This window comes from Nymphalis io, chromosome 16 (assembly GCF_905147045.1).
Source record: "Nymphalis io chromosome 16, ilAglIoxx1.1, whole genome shotgun sequence".
NCBI classification, from domain to species: domain Eukaryota; kingdom Metazoa; phylum Arthropoda; class Insecta; order Lepidoptera; family Nymphalidae; genus Nymphalis; species Nymphalis io.
Genome location: NC_065903.1, coordinates 9,125,599 through 9,139,322, shown reverse-complemented (window position 1 = coordinate 9,139,322; position 13,724 = coordinate 9,125,599). Strand labels below are relative to the sequence as shown.

Genomic DNA, 13,724 nt, shown 5'->3' with positions numbered 1-13,724 from the left:
AAAGTTGAAACTTAGTATAGAAAATAGTACATTTATTACAGTTATTCGTACAATTTACTTTAGTCGTCGAATTACATGAACGTATTTCTGGTTGAAAATAACAATATATTATATACCTAGTGATTCATAATATAGGATATTTTTAATTACTTTAAATTTTTAGACATGTATATACCTGCAGTAGATATATACAGCTATACTGCTATTAATTGGATAGGTGGAATTTTAAAAATGTGTATCCAATTGATTTTTATCTGATCAAAAATATCTTTGTTTGATTTAATTGGCTCTACTGTATCTAATACAACTACGTACTGGTCGGTTTTCGTGTGGTAATTATTTTATTATTATTTTCTTACAAGGATAATTAAACCAAACGGGTTTTTTTATCAAACCGAATTAGCCCAGTGGCTGTCAATCATAACCCAATATTGCGTTCAAATTCAGGCCAGAACCATTGTGTTTTCATATGTTTATAAATCATTTCGTGATTAAAGGGATTCATCGCAAGATAACATGCGATTCGATTGTAATGTTGCCAGATATTATGTATTTACCATCACGCGTAGCGTGGTGGTATAAATTCAAAATATTCAAGAGAAGGCCTTAGCTAAGAATCTAATAATCTAAGAATAGCTTCTATAGTGCTTTCTTATTATCATTTAAAGATTTTTTTATAACTTTTTGAAGTCTAGAATGGTTATGGCGGAAGAGAAAGGCATTTTGAAAATCATCTTAATATTTATTACTAACTATTTCCGCAGCGGTTTAGTTCGCGTATGAGGGAGGTTGAGGAAAAGGGGCAGGGGTGTTAGTAACTAGGTCCTTATCTGTCCCCTACTCTCTTATTTTGCATACACCGTATGCAAAATTTCATAATGAACAACAGAGTAGTTTAGACTTGAAAGCGTAATAAATAAACAATTGAATATACTCAATTCCGCATTTATACTATAAGTAAGGATATACAATAAAATATTTCTATTAAATACAACTGCATTATTTTTAAATTTTGACAAACAGCAATGTATATTATATTGATATTAATAGTCGTTGCTTTGTATATATGAAGCATTTGAAAATCTTTCGTATCTAATCTTATAATAATAATTAAGCAATTTTTGTATATTATATTGTGTATCTCGGAAACGGCTCTAATGATTTGGTTCAAATTTGTGTATTTAGATTATATATATATATATATATATATATATGTATATAAGGTTTTTCTTTTTACTTTTATCTATATAGATGTATTTTCTGGAAAAAAAATGACCCGTTGCACGTAATATTCCTAAAAGAAATAATATCTATGCTAATAACAACAATATTGTAAAGAAAAGATTTGATTTTTGGTTTGTAAGTAATAAACTCAACTACTTAACCGATTTTAAAAATTATTTCAATTATAGAAAGCTACATTATCAGCCAGTAACATAGGCTATTTCATTTTCTAACGAAGTCGGAGCGGGTCGCTAGATAATTTTAAAATGATACATATTAATTCCTAGAAATGTGTGTCGTGTACCAAATTGCATTGTCAAAGCAACAATTATTTTGCTGAGAGGGTTTCTAAGTTTTTATATTAACTGTTGTTATTGTCACAACTGTTTATTAATATTACCGTACTATGACCAGCATTGAATAGTATAACTGTTAACAGAACGGATGAGTATGACTTAACTACCAGGGTTTTCTATGCTCAGCTTAAAGCCTAATAATAAAAAACATTATATTAAACAAGATAGTAGAAGTTATTTTATTTTATATTTTTGCATTGACGGCAATTATTTAATAATGACGTATGTTAAAAGAGACCTAAGTGTTTTGTTTACCTTTTAATATTGACATATCGATTCGTGTTTAAACGTTGAATAAAAAAAGGATGATTATGACACGTATGATGTCTTTTGGTGAGGTCATTCGGTCACGATGCACAAGTGTGTGCATAAAAATCTATGTTTAAACACATAGTCTTCATTCTCTTACTATTCTAGTCTGATGACACGACAATACGACAAAACCGTTGAGAGTACATCACGTGAAGCCAGTGGTCTATACATACAAATAAATAGAATTAAAGTTTCTGTTTGTGATTTCAAAGTAACTCCTTCTTTTTAACTAAATATAGCTATTTGAGAGTTACCGAAGCGAAAACATTTTATTTATATTCATATACAGCTTCTATCTATCATATATATATTTATATATTTGACGAGCCGGTTGGCGTGGTTGGTAGATACTTGCCTTTTCACGCCGAAGGTTGTGGGTTCGATTCCCACCCAGGACAGACATTTGTGTGCATGAACATGTCTGTTTGTCCTGAGTCTGGGTGTAATTTTCTATATAATTATGTATTTACAAAAGAAAAGTAGTATATGTAGTATATAAGTTGTCTGATTCCCATAGCACAAGCTTTGTACAAGCTTAATTTGGGATCAGATGGCCGTGTTGTGAAAAATGTCCCAAGATATTATTATTATTATATATATATTTTATTATTATATATATATATATATATATATATTACTGGTGGTAGAGCTTTGTGCAAGCTCGTCTGGGTAGGTACCACCCACTCATCAGATATTCTACCGCAAAACAGCAGTACTTATTATTGTTGTGTTCCGGTTTGAAGGTTGAGTGAGCCAGTGTAATTACAGGCACAAGGGACATAAAATCTTAGTTCCCAAGGTTGGTGGCGCATTGGCTATGTAAGCGATGGTTGACATTTCTTACAATGCCAATGTCTAAGGGCGTTTGGTGACCACTTACCATCAGGTGGCCCATATGCTCGTCCGTCTTCCTATTTTATAAAAAAAAAAATCTAACAATTTAAGTCTTTTGTATTATCATGTATAATTAAAATAGGCATTGCAATCGTTTGACGGTAGTTTTTGAAGGATTTACGTCATAAACTGAATTCCATTTTGCTAGTATTGAATAGACCAATGGGACCACGTGCTTTCAGAAACAAGGCAGTAGCAACGTCAAAATTAAAAGCTGCTACTGAGTATTATAGGAGTATCTATAGAAAAACTTTAATTTACCCGAATTAGGGTTCGAAGCGACGACTCCGAGTCTGTAGATTAAAAAGCTAGTTCTACGTTTACGAGGCACTCATGCGTGAATAAGTCAATAAATGATTTCTGATTAGTCTTCTACTACTATAACTATCGAGTTGCCCTCAACATGTCATACTTGACACCATTCTGTTCATGCACTGCTGGCAGCCTTTTATCTACAATTGGACATAAGGAAGTCTGTTTAAGGGCAAACTAAACTAAATTTAATAAGAATGACTTATAAGTTATTTTGTAATTTAATTAGAAGTTATTTTATAATTGGATTAAAATTGCGATAATCAATTCTATTTTTTTAAGCTAGCTTAGTGGATAGATTTTAAATTTACTCAGTGTCCCGGATTTGAACCCACTATCTTCAGTTAAAATCTACAGAGTATTTAGTAACGGTAATAATTTATAATTTTTTGTCGTGTTTTATATATTGTAAAGTTTTTTATCGTCTTCATTATTGTGTCAAATACACATTGTATTTGAACACTTTAAATTTACTGAATAAATATTTCGATTTATATAGGATATGTTTAGGCTGTATGAACTTTGATTACATATATTATATTTATACATTATTGTAAACGACAAAAAGTCACCCCATTCTTCAATACTTACTTGGATATTAATTGCTTAAATCAACTTTTTGTCAGGAGTGTGTGAAATGAATTAAACCTGATCTGGAATACGAAGGCCAGCTAATAATAGTATACTTGTTTTAATTTTTAAAATAATAGCAAGTTGTTAAACTTGCCTCTCCGTTAGTTACTACATACCAAATATGGTCACCACGTACAACCTTCACCTCTACGCGTTGCTAGTGCGAGATAATCTACACTCCAGGGCTATTTGCTTGGTTTTTCTGAGGGAACTGCGGTCGGCTATTAAAATCAAGGTTTCGTCTTAAGTTTATAATAAATAAAATAATATTTCCTCTATAATAAAACGTTTAAATTATTGTCAGTCTTATGTTGTACAAAGTTGTTTCCGTTTGTGACTTTTTTGTAAATATTTACATTGTGTTAAATATACTAAGCTACTTCGTTAACAAGAGCTATTGTTCCGCCCTAGTGGGTTGTAGCTTGATTTTATTTTGTTCATAATCTTTTACCATAAATGCTATCTTAGAACGTTTACAATTTATTAAATCGAACTTTGAAATCCTGAAATCAGTGTGTCAAAACAAATGAACTTTGTCATCTTTTTAATACACATACGTACAGATTATGACATGAATACACATGAAAAATATGGCACATGACCCCCCGAATGGCTAGAATCATCTCCAGTTCTCCCACCTATAGACTGTATCTTTACGAAATGTGGACAATTCATTACACTGTCATTACATTACATAGATGATGTATTCCTTATATCTGTAATTCCACCGGCTCACTCATTCTCCAAACTAAGAACAACTACAGAAAGAAATGTAAAACAAAAATATAATTTCAGTATGTTATTTTTACCCCCAAATTAACGTAAAGTTGTCAATCTGTAATCCGTTCAATAAAACTCACCACTTAACTGCAATTAGGCCACTCTGATCGCGTTCGATAATCAAACTTATCACATGCAAAGGGGTCAAGTGTTCGAGCGAATATGGCAGTGTCATGATATTGCATGTAAATTATCGAAGCTTCATTTAAAAGCCTCATATGGTACTGCCCTAACATGGTAGCTTATAGTATGCGTAATTTGTAAGCCAATTATGTACAACGTCCGCGCATTTAATTTTTATTAAATAATTTGTTAGCCTTAATAGTTTTTACAGTTAAGAGTTCGCGAGTTCCAATGAAACAGATAATTCACTTACAGCTTTGTATAGGTTCTGTTATGTCTTTTATTATTTTATAGGTTGTAACCACACTGTTTATATCTGCGTTTCTTAGATAATAATATTTAGTCGAGCCCAATAGTCTGCTGATTGACTTGTTCGTTTTAAAAAAAATGTGTTTTGTAATTTTTTAAATTCTTTATTTTTTAAATAAATTGGTGATTGGGAAATTTTTTTATAGTTTTATTTTACTTCTTAAATCATGTTAATAGCATTAATAGTCATTTGTTTCAGTAAAATGATTGCCGTCCTATCTTTCTATCATCAATAGCAATCGTTGGATTATCTAAAAATATGTTCGTCTTAACAGGCCCAAGGGACATAACATCTTGTTGCCATAGCTGTTGTATTGTTGTTTGGTTTGCAGGACATGGCATTTTGTCGCCACATTTGATGGCGTATTGGTGGCATAAAGCAAAAAAGTATCGCAATTTTATTATCCCAATGCTGGAATAAGACCGTTATATGGAATTATACTTTCTTTTTTTCCTTTTAATAAGGGTGGTGTGAAAATCGATATCAGTATGTTTTATATCCAAGTAGTCGCTTAAAAGCACTTATTTGATAAAATTAGTCTACTCTGTAGTTAATTCTTTTAAACAAATCATATACATGTAATAATATACAATAAATATTTTCATCATCTATATAAATTTGTACAGCCTATATTGCCTTACTTAGTAATTACCATTTAACATAAGCTTTGATTTTATGTATCGGTAAATGTAAATTGAATAATTCGTTGTAATATTTTTTGTTAGTTCGCTTATTTTTATTAACATCGCAATTACTCGCACAACCTTAGCAAATGTTCAGTATCATTGGGAATGCAATCTATTTTACGTTTCGTTTCTCAGAAATTCTAAGATGTTTCGTAAAATTTATTGCGATTAACGAACGCAGTTGTACTGTAGACGGTTATACTGAATTAATAGTTCCCGAATGAATTCTGTGGATGGAAGGTCTATTTGTATCATTCAGTTTTGCTTAAAAAAGTTTTCTTTAGTGTTGCAATATCAAATTTAAATTAAAAAAAATAATAACATCACATTCAATAGGAATAATATTCAATTAAAAAAGGCCTGACTTTATTAGACAATATTTAAAAATGAAAAATAACATTGTAAATCAAATTATAATTACAGTATTAGGACTTAGGACAGTTTATATAATATATTTCATGCTATTTATTTATAAATTATAAACCCAATCAAATCGGTTCTCACTTTTCATATCTAAGCGTCTTGACTTAGCCTTGCTTCGGTTGATTTTTCTAAATTAAACCCTCATTTTTTAAATCGGTAGTGTTCTTTAAGTAACTTTTTTTGCCATGAATAATCGCTTTGTTTTAATCCTCAAGCCTTGTAATTTAAATGTTTATAATAATTAATTGTCTCCGTTCATAAATAATTTTCCTTTAACCTAATTTCACATCAACCAACCTCTTTACACGACTCTCAACTTTTAGCCAATTGCGTAAGACCGGTGTGAAACTTTGAATAATGATTTTTTTTACAACGATCTTCATTCTTTTTTTAAAAATATATTTGGCTCAAGTTGCGTCGGGAGGTCTTCAGAAATTGGTCAAGCGCTGTTGCCAATTTTGGTAGCACCCACAATATTAATTGTATTGTATTGTATGGAGACGCGTTGATATGCAGGCGACCTCGTCTGTTCGTATAAGATAACTTCGTATTTGGTTATGATCATCGATCTGACCTTATTTGTTATTATGAAATAAACGTTCGTTTACAAGATAACCTGTTTTTTTTTTGTTTTTTAATTAATTATTATTATTTATTTTAGATCGTTTCATATCACCTTAGAACTTATTTAATTAGTGTATCTATCTTGTGTAGGTTTGCTGGCGAGGGTACGATTCACTTATCAGCTATTTTATCAATGGCTCAATAAGTTTAGTAAGTACTCGACGTAGTAGAGATCCTTTTTGGGATAAGTCCGCCTTTGTTTACTTTCATTTTCTTTTATAGTTTTAGTTACTGTTTTAATGGTCATTTATGTACAATGCAGAGATTAAAAACAACAACGTCAGTGCTTTGTGTTGTGATGTTCTGATCTGAAATTTAGCAGAGAAGTTACAGAGTTGATACACACGAGTTTTTTTAAAAATAATTCAAAGATTTATTTTTAATTTAAACGTAAAATTATGCGTTTAGCTTGTGTTCGGATATAGGTTGTGGGGATGACAATAGCAAAAGAGGTTAGGATCGAACCTGTGACTTACATCGCTAAGCGGCACGTAAATCATTGCGTTATTGACGCTTAATTACAGATGTAAATGACGATAAAACATCTTGCAATGTCAGTAGTAGTGCTTATGAGATAACCACTGATCTTCTGTTCTATAATAAAGTAAAATGAAATAATAGATTGATGGTTGCAAGATTTTTGTTGACTCATTGGAAGCTTTATGTTGTTTATAGTGCGTAATTTTGAAAGTAAGTCATGTCAGCTCCAAATTTTAGATAAAAACAGCATGTAACGTATTTAAATATAAAATACAAATTAATAAATATTTCATTAAAGTATATTGTGCAATTTCTGTATAACTTGGGCTTGTGTGTGTTTGTATTATTTTATTAACCGTAACAGCATGTGAATGTCCCACTGCTGGGCTAAAGGCCTCCTCTCCTCTTTTTGAGGAGAAGGTTTGGAGCTTATTCCACCACGCTGCTCCAATGCGGGTTGGTAGAATTCACATGTGGCAGAATTTCAGTGAAATTAGACACATGCAGGTTTCCTCACGATGTTTTCCTTCACCGTAAAGCACGAGATGAATTATAATCACAAATTAAGCACATGAAAATTCAGTGGTGCTTGCCCGGGTTTGAACCCACGATCATCGACTAAGATTCACGCGTTCTTACCACCGGGCCATCTCGGCTTATTAAACAGTTTATAAAATATGTTTAAGTTTGGTTCACGTACTATTCTATTAAATTACTTAAAGGTAAATCAAACAATTAATATTTCTTAAGTACCTACTTCCAAATATTACCATTACCGTCATTAGGTCAAAAATTTCACACAATACAATTTATTTTATTTTATTATTAAACATATTTTTCTGAATAGCAGGCATTTTAAAGGAAATGGTCAAGACTGATCATTAGCACTACAATGCATTAGCTATTATTTTGACATTTTATTGTGTTCCACCATGGGAACTAGGTTGCCGTAATCCAGTCGGTAATTACACTACACTTACCCATTTTACATAAACCGTTAAAATAACCAGTGCTTGGTTGGCTGCCTATTGACACTGCTAGCTGCCTACTTCTACCATTATACCACTGTATATTCGTATTAAATTTTAATTATTCAGGCATTTCTTTATACAAGTCGTGTATCGTTTAACATAATAATAATGATTACCGCATTTGTATGTGTGTGTGTGATAAATGTGTCGTTCATGCATGAAATTCGAAATGTGCACGAGAGTGAGACCGGTATACTTCCTAAAATTAACATTGTGTATTATAGTTTTATATTTTTTATGTAATGCCAGTTTTCCGAAAGTTCCAAATTCGATCAAGTGTTTTCGCTCTTAGTTCAACCTTTATATTCAACAACAAACATTCTCTATTTGTAATTACTATAAAATAGGTATAGCTCGTGTACTACAATAATAATATTGCATGAATTGATGGTAATTTTTTTTCTTCGAGTCAATTTTTATTCATCGTTAATTTTCATCTTCAGATATGTAAGATTATTAAGTGTACATCAATGAGATAATTATTAAAATTAATTAAATTTACCACTTATTTCAAGATATATGAATGATTACGGTTATACGCAATTCATTTTACAAGTCATTTATATAAGTATTGCTATATATTTGCGTATAAAGATATGAAGTTATAATGACTGATAAAAATCTAGTTATATGAAAACTATTTTCCATACAGGCAATTTTGACGGTATACGTCAAGTTTCTTTATAACCCATTCGTTTTTCTTATGCATATGTGCATAGTCAGGAGAAGAGAGAATACTAGATCTGATGACCACTATCCTATGTACATTGATTCGATATTCAACTAATCGTGTTTATTTTGTATCCAATACAAACAAGAATAAATTATTTATTAAAAAACTTTTCTTTTATATTAAACAAACTTTTTTTTTAGTAGACACTTTTTTTTATTAGGTTTAATGATAAAATCTTAATTTAAGTAATTAATGATTACAAAATTCTCATATTAAAAAATGCAAACTATGAAACCTTATAGTTTAATGTTCATCTTATTAGTTTGATGGTCGGGGACACACCTTTACCGACAATCGAAACTAAGTGAAAGACATCTGCGCTTGCGCACCTCCAGTTGCGAATACGACGCGCACGCGACGCGCATGTACTGTCTGTGCTATAAATTAACTGCTGTTAATTCGGTTATTAATCATTGTTGATTAATCTTTAAACCTTTTTCATTCATATTATACGTTTGATCTTAACACGTGTAACGTTTATTTATGTATGTGTCATTTTCATACATTTCCTTGTTATTTGTTTGTTATTGGGTCACATTACGAAGTGTTGTTTATTTATATTGCTTTTGAAATAGTATAGTGTATCGTTGCTCGGTGTTTGATTACATTACATTGTATACGATAACGAAATTATTATATGGTGAAAGTCCGTTCTTACCTAGGAGTGACGTCATAAATTAAAACACATTACTATAGTATAGAAATCTTATAATTTTTTTAAGAAACGATTCAAGTATATTCCAATGTAGTTGTTTATATGAAAGTAGAAATATTATAACATTGATTGTATTTAATCAGTGAAATCATTTCTGCATACATGTAAAAAACTTCCGTCCTTTCGTCACGTCATTTCACATATTAGCATTATCAACAAATACAACTTTATATCACAAACGACGAAATGGCCTAGTAGTTAGGCCATGTGAATCTTAATCGAATATTCTGGGTATAAACCCGGGTAAGAGCTACTGAGTTGAGTTTTTATATGAATCATTTTTCTTTATATTCCATCTTATGCTCAGCTGCGAAAAACTGCCACACGTGTATCCACAAACCTGCATTGGAGCACCGTGGTGGAATAAGCTACAAACCTTCTCAAAAGGAGATGAGATCATAGCCCAACAGTGCGACATTTACAGGCTTTTACTTTTTTAAATCTTGATATCACAATGATTATTAGTGAAAAAGATTTCGTGTTCCATAGAATGATCTGTTATTGAATTGGTATCAATTAGTCTTCTATAGTGAATTGGTAATAAGCGCAGTGTGGGGGTAACCTCGTTTATTCGATCGGTCCTTATAAGGCGAACTGTTAATAACTCATGGTGCCCTGGTACTGGCTGCTGCAGGATATTATTGCAAGCTTCATTTATTAAGATATTTTTTATATATTAATAAGCAATGTTAGAAATTAATGGATTTTTAAATATTCCCTAGAATAAACATAAGCTTTGATTTCGATTGACGTAAAATAAATATTAAAAAGTATTTAGAAATAAGTTTAATTAATAGTTCGTAAGCCTGTTTATAAAGCTTAAAAATATATTATATTTTTTAATAACCCAATTGTTGTTGTAGTTTGTGCAAAAAATATAAAGTAATATAGCCTGTAATTGCTTTGCTAATCTAAGGTCCACTTTCCTTTTGAGGAGATGGTTTGTAGCTGTTTACATATATAGCGACCATGCTGCTCTGCGGATAGCTATTGGTATACACATGCGGCTGCATATCATTCGAACCAAGCAAGTTTCCTAAAGACGCATGAGAATCATTATAGACCTAAATTAATTCAGTTCACGAAAATTCAGTATGGCTTACCGGATATGAAAAAGCGATTTTCGGTTAAATTCTATGTATGCTTTCCACTGGGCCATCTCAACTCTTACATTTAGTTATTCATATTAACCTACTATTTCAAAACAAAGACATTGTCTCATTATAAAAAGGTATACAATTAAAAATATTTGACGTAACATATTATATTATTACTTCGTTTATTTCATATTGGTGTTCCAGTTAACGCAGTTTCATCACACATGCAACGATATTAAGCATCAACTAAACTAATAATAAATATTTTTAAAATCTTTGTTTAAAGTTGACCACGATTCAAACTTATCCAAAGTGACAATATCTATGTACAAAACGTGTCTTTATTCAACAGCATTCTACGATGACGCAAACAAAATTTAATGTGATAGTAAAGTAATTAAACAAGTGATATACGGCTTAATATTTTATATATTTACTAGCGGAAAATAAATCACGTCTATATTATTATACTTAACCGTAACCGTAACAGCCTGTGAATGTCCCACTGCTGGGGCCTCCTCTCCCTTTTTTTGAGGAGAAGGTTTGGAGCTTATTCCACCACGCTGCGTCAGTGCGGATTGGTGGAATACACATGTGGCAAAATTTCAGTGAAATTCGACATTGCACGTTTCCTCACGATGTTTTCCTTCACCGTAAAGCACTAGATGAATTATAATCACAAATTAAGCATATGAAAATTCAGTGTTGCTGGTCCGGGCTTGAACCCATGATCATCGATTAAGATTCTCGCATTCTTACCACTGGGCCATCTCGTTTTTTATTATATTATTATACTTACCAGATATTAAATCAAATATAATAGAAAAAACTCATTTAAATAAAAAAAAATTTACTGCACTTGTTACAAAACTATGATAATCATAGAAACGGCTAATTTATCACGCTCTGCATTGTCGATAACCATCGCAGAGAAACTGCGTGTCTAAATAGATTCCAATATTTATAACGAGCTCTCGTTAACTGATAAAACGAGTTTCACTTTAAAAGCTATCACGTCAATACATGAAATTACTTACGTATCGAGGAAATTGAAATATAGAACGTTTTAGCATCTTATTCTATGCCGAATAGGGTTGTCAGGCTCTTTGTTATTATATACAAAAGTCAGACGACGCAATCAATTGTTCTGGCCTAAAATCGGATACTTTTTACAGATACAATAGTTTTTAAAAAGACAAAAATATGTTTTTCGAAAGCTACATATAACTTTTGTAATAAACGGGGTTACTTTGTTCTGCAATCGCTGCATGTGACTGCAATACAATAAATGTAATGAATTAACAAAAAATCTAATAAAAACCAGATCGGACACGTAAATATAATTCGGGTACGACCATAAAAATATATCCGACAAAGCTGGCAACCCTAATCCCGGTAATAGAATTTTCAACCGGTTATGAATTTATAGGGACACCGGCTATTAATTTGATAGTTTTGCGTGACGAGTTTGCATTGTGGGCGGTGTACTGAGTTTATCTAGATACATTCTAGTCTGCGAAGGACGCTGTCTGAGTCGTTCGAACCTAGCTTAATATTTCGCAATGATATCTCGTACCTGCTTCTTAGTTATTCGATATTCGTATCGAATTACATTTGTGGTAATTGTTAATGATTTCGTAATTTTCGCCTGTAACGTGTTCTGGTATGCGGTTTAGGAATTGTAAGTTATTGGAATTACCGTATTATTCCAAAAAGGGTTCTTGTATATTGTGATAAGTTTTCTGTTTCTCTGTTAATATTGCTATTCTTTGTTTTTTTTTTAATATCCTTTAATCGATATCCTTATTATTTTGTCATTCCAAATACGAACAACGCCGTTAGGTAGTAATTTTTCATTAATTGTGATGTGTAATGTAGGTCCAACGATAAAGTAAATACGAGAAATTCTTGAATCTTATGCAAAAAGTATCATAAAATTCATGAGTTTTATCTGAAAACAAAATGAGAATATATTTTAAGGAGAGCAAAGTTAAGCAGGTGAGTAGGTTTTTATACTATCACGAAATGTTACGATAATCTTAATATTTCTTTATTATTATTTATGATACTTACATACTAAAAAACGATATTTCTAAGATTTATTAATTTGTATTCGTATATAATAATATTTTATTATAATCTAGTTTTTATTTAAGTTTATGTAAACTTAGTATATATATTTTTTAAATTTATTATTTTGTTGCCAGCGTGCAAAGGCACCAGAATGCACGCCGCCATGTCGCCGCGCGCAACCTCGAATAACAAGCACACCGAAACGTTCCATCGATGCGCGTGCGCAGCCAACGATCGAGTCAGACGGTAAGTCGCCTACTATCTATTGAAATCAATATTACATTTCTGTTAATATAACTATAACCTATATTACACTAACGTCGACGTAACATCATAATTTCATTCGTAAATAATAATGATTTTTTACCAATTATCGAACCGAATGGGCCAATACAGTAGGTATATGTTAAATCAAAACTATTATAAATATCTTTATCTCAACTTATGAATAACACATTAACTATAAATTAACTATTTATTTTAATTAATTAATGCAACCCTTACAATAAAATAATTTAGTTTTATTTAAATACATATATGCTGGTCAATTAATAACGAAGTTCTTTCGTCTGAAATATTAAAATTAAAAAGTATTTTTCATTACCTATAACATTTTCAGCTCAAAGGTCAAAAGTCAAAGTTAAAAGTTTATTCTATCTGACCTGTTCCTTTTTACGAAAATTTATAATATTACCCAGTTTTATAAACGGTAATAAAAACTAAAGATGATTCGCGTCCGCGTGTCTGTTGTATGCTTTGGAATACAATTAGTCATAGGAAGAAATACATTTTAACACTCGGTCGAATGAAATTATAATTGCAAGTGAATATACATAATGTAAAGAAAAACCTTAAAATGATAAGTGCATGACATATAAAACATGTTATATTTACTAAAGATAAAACAAATCTTGAATA

General features: G+C 31.1%; 1 protein-coding gene across 4 annotated transcripts in view; it reads left to right on the top strand.

Annotated features, from left to right (window-relative positions):
• Positions 1 to 13,724, top strand: part of LOC126774154 (supervillin-like) — a 185,303-nt gene that overhangs the window by 25,816 nt on the left and 145,763 nt on the right. For 3 of the 4 annotated variants that reach the window (XM_050495510.1, XM_050495508.1, XM_050495509.1), the window contains exon 4: positions 12,941 to 13,052. In XM_050495510.1, coding sequence (XP_050351467.1) covers positions 12,941 to 13,052 — 112 coding nt within the window. Of the gene's footprint in view, positions 1 to 12,622; positions 12,732 to 12,940; positions 13,053 to 13,724 lie in introns of those variants that run through there. The other variant, XM_050495511.1, reaches the window with a different exon arrangement.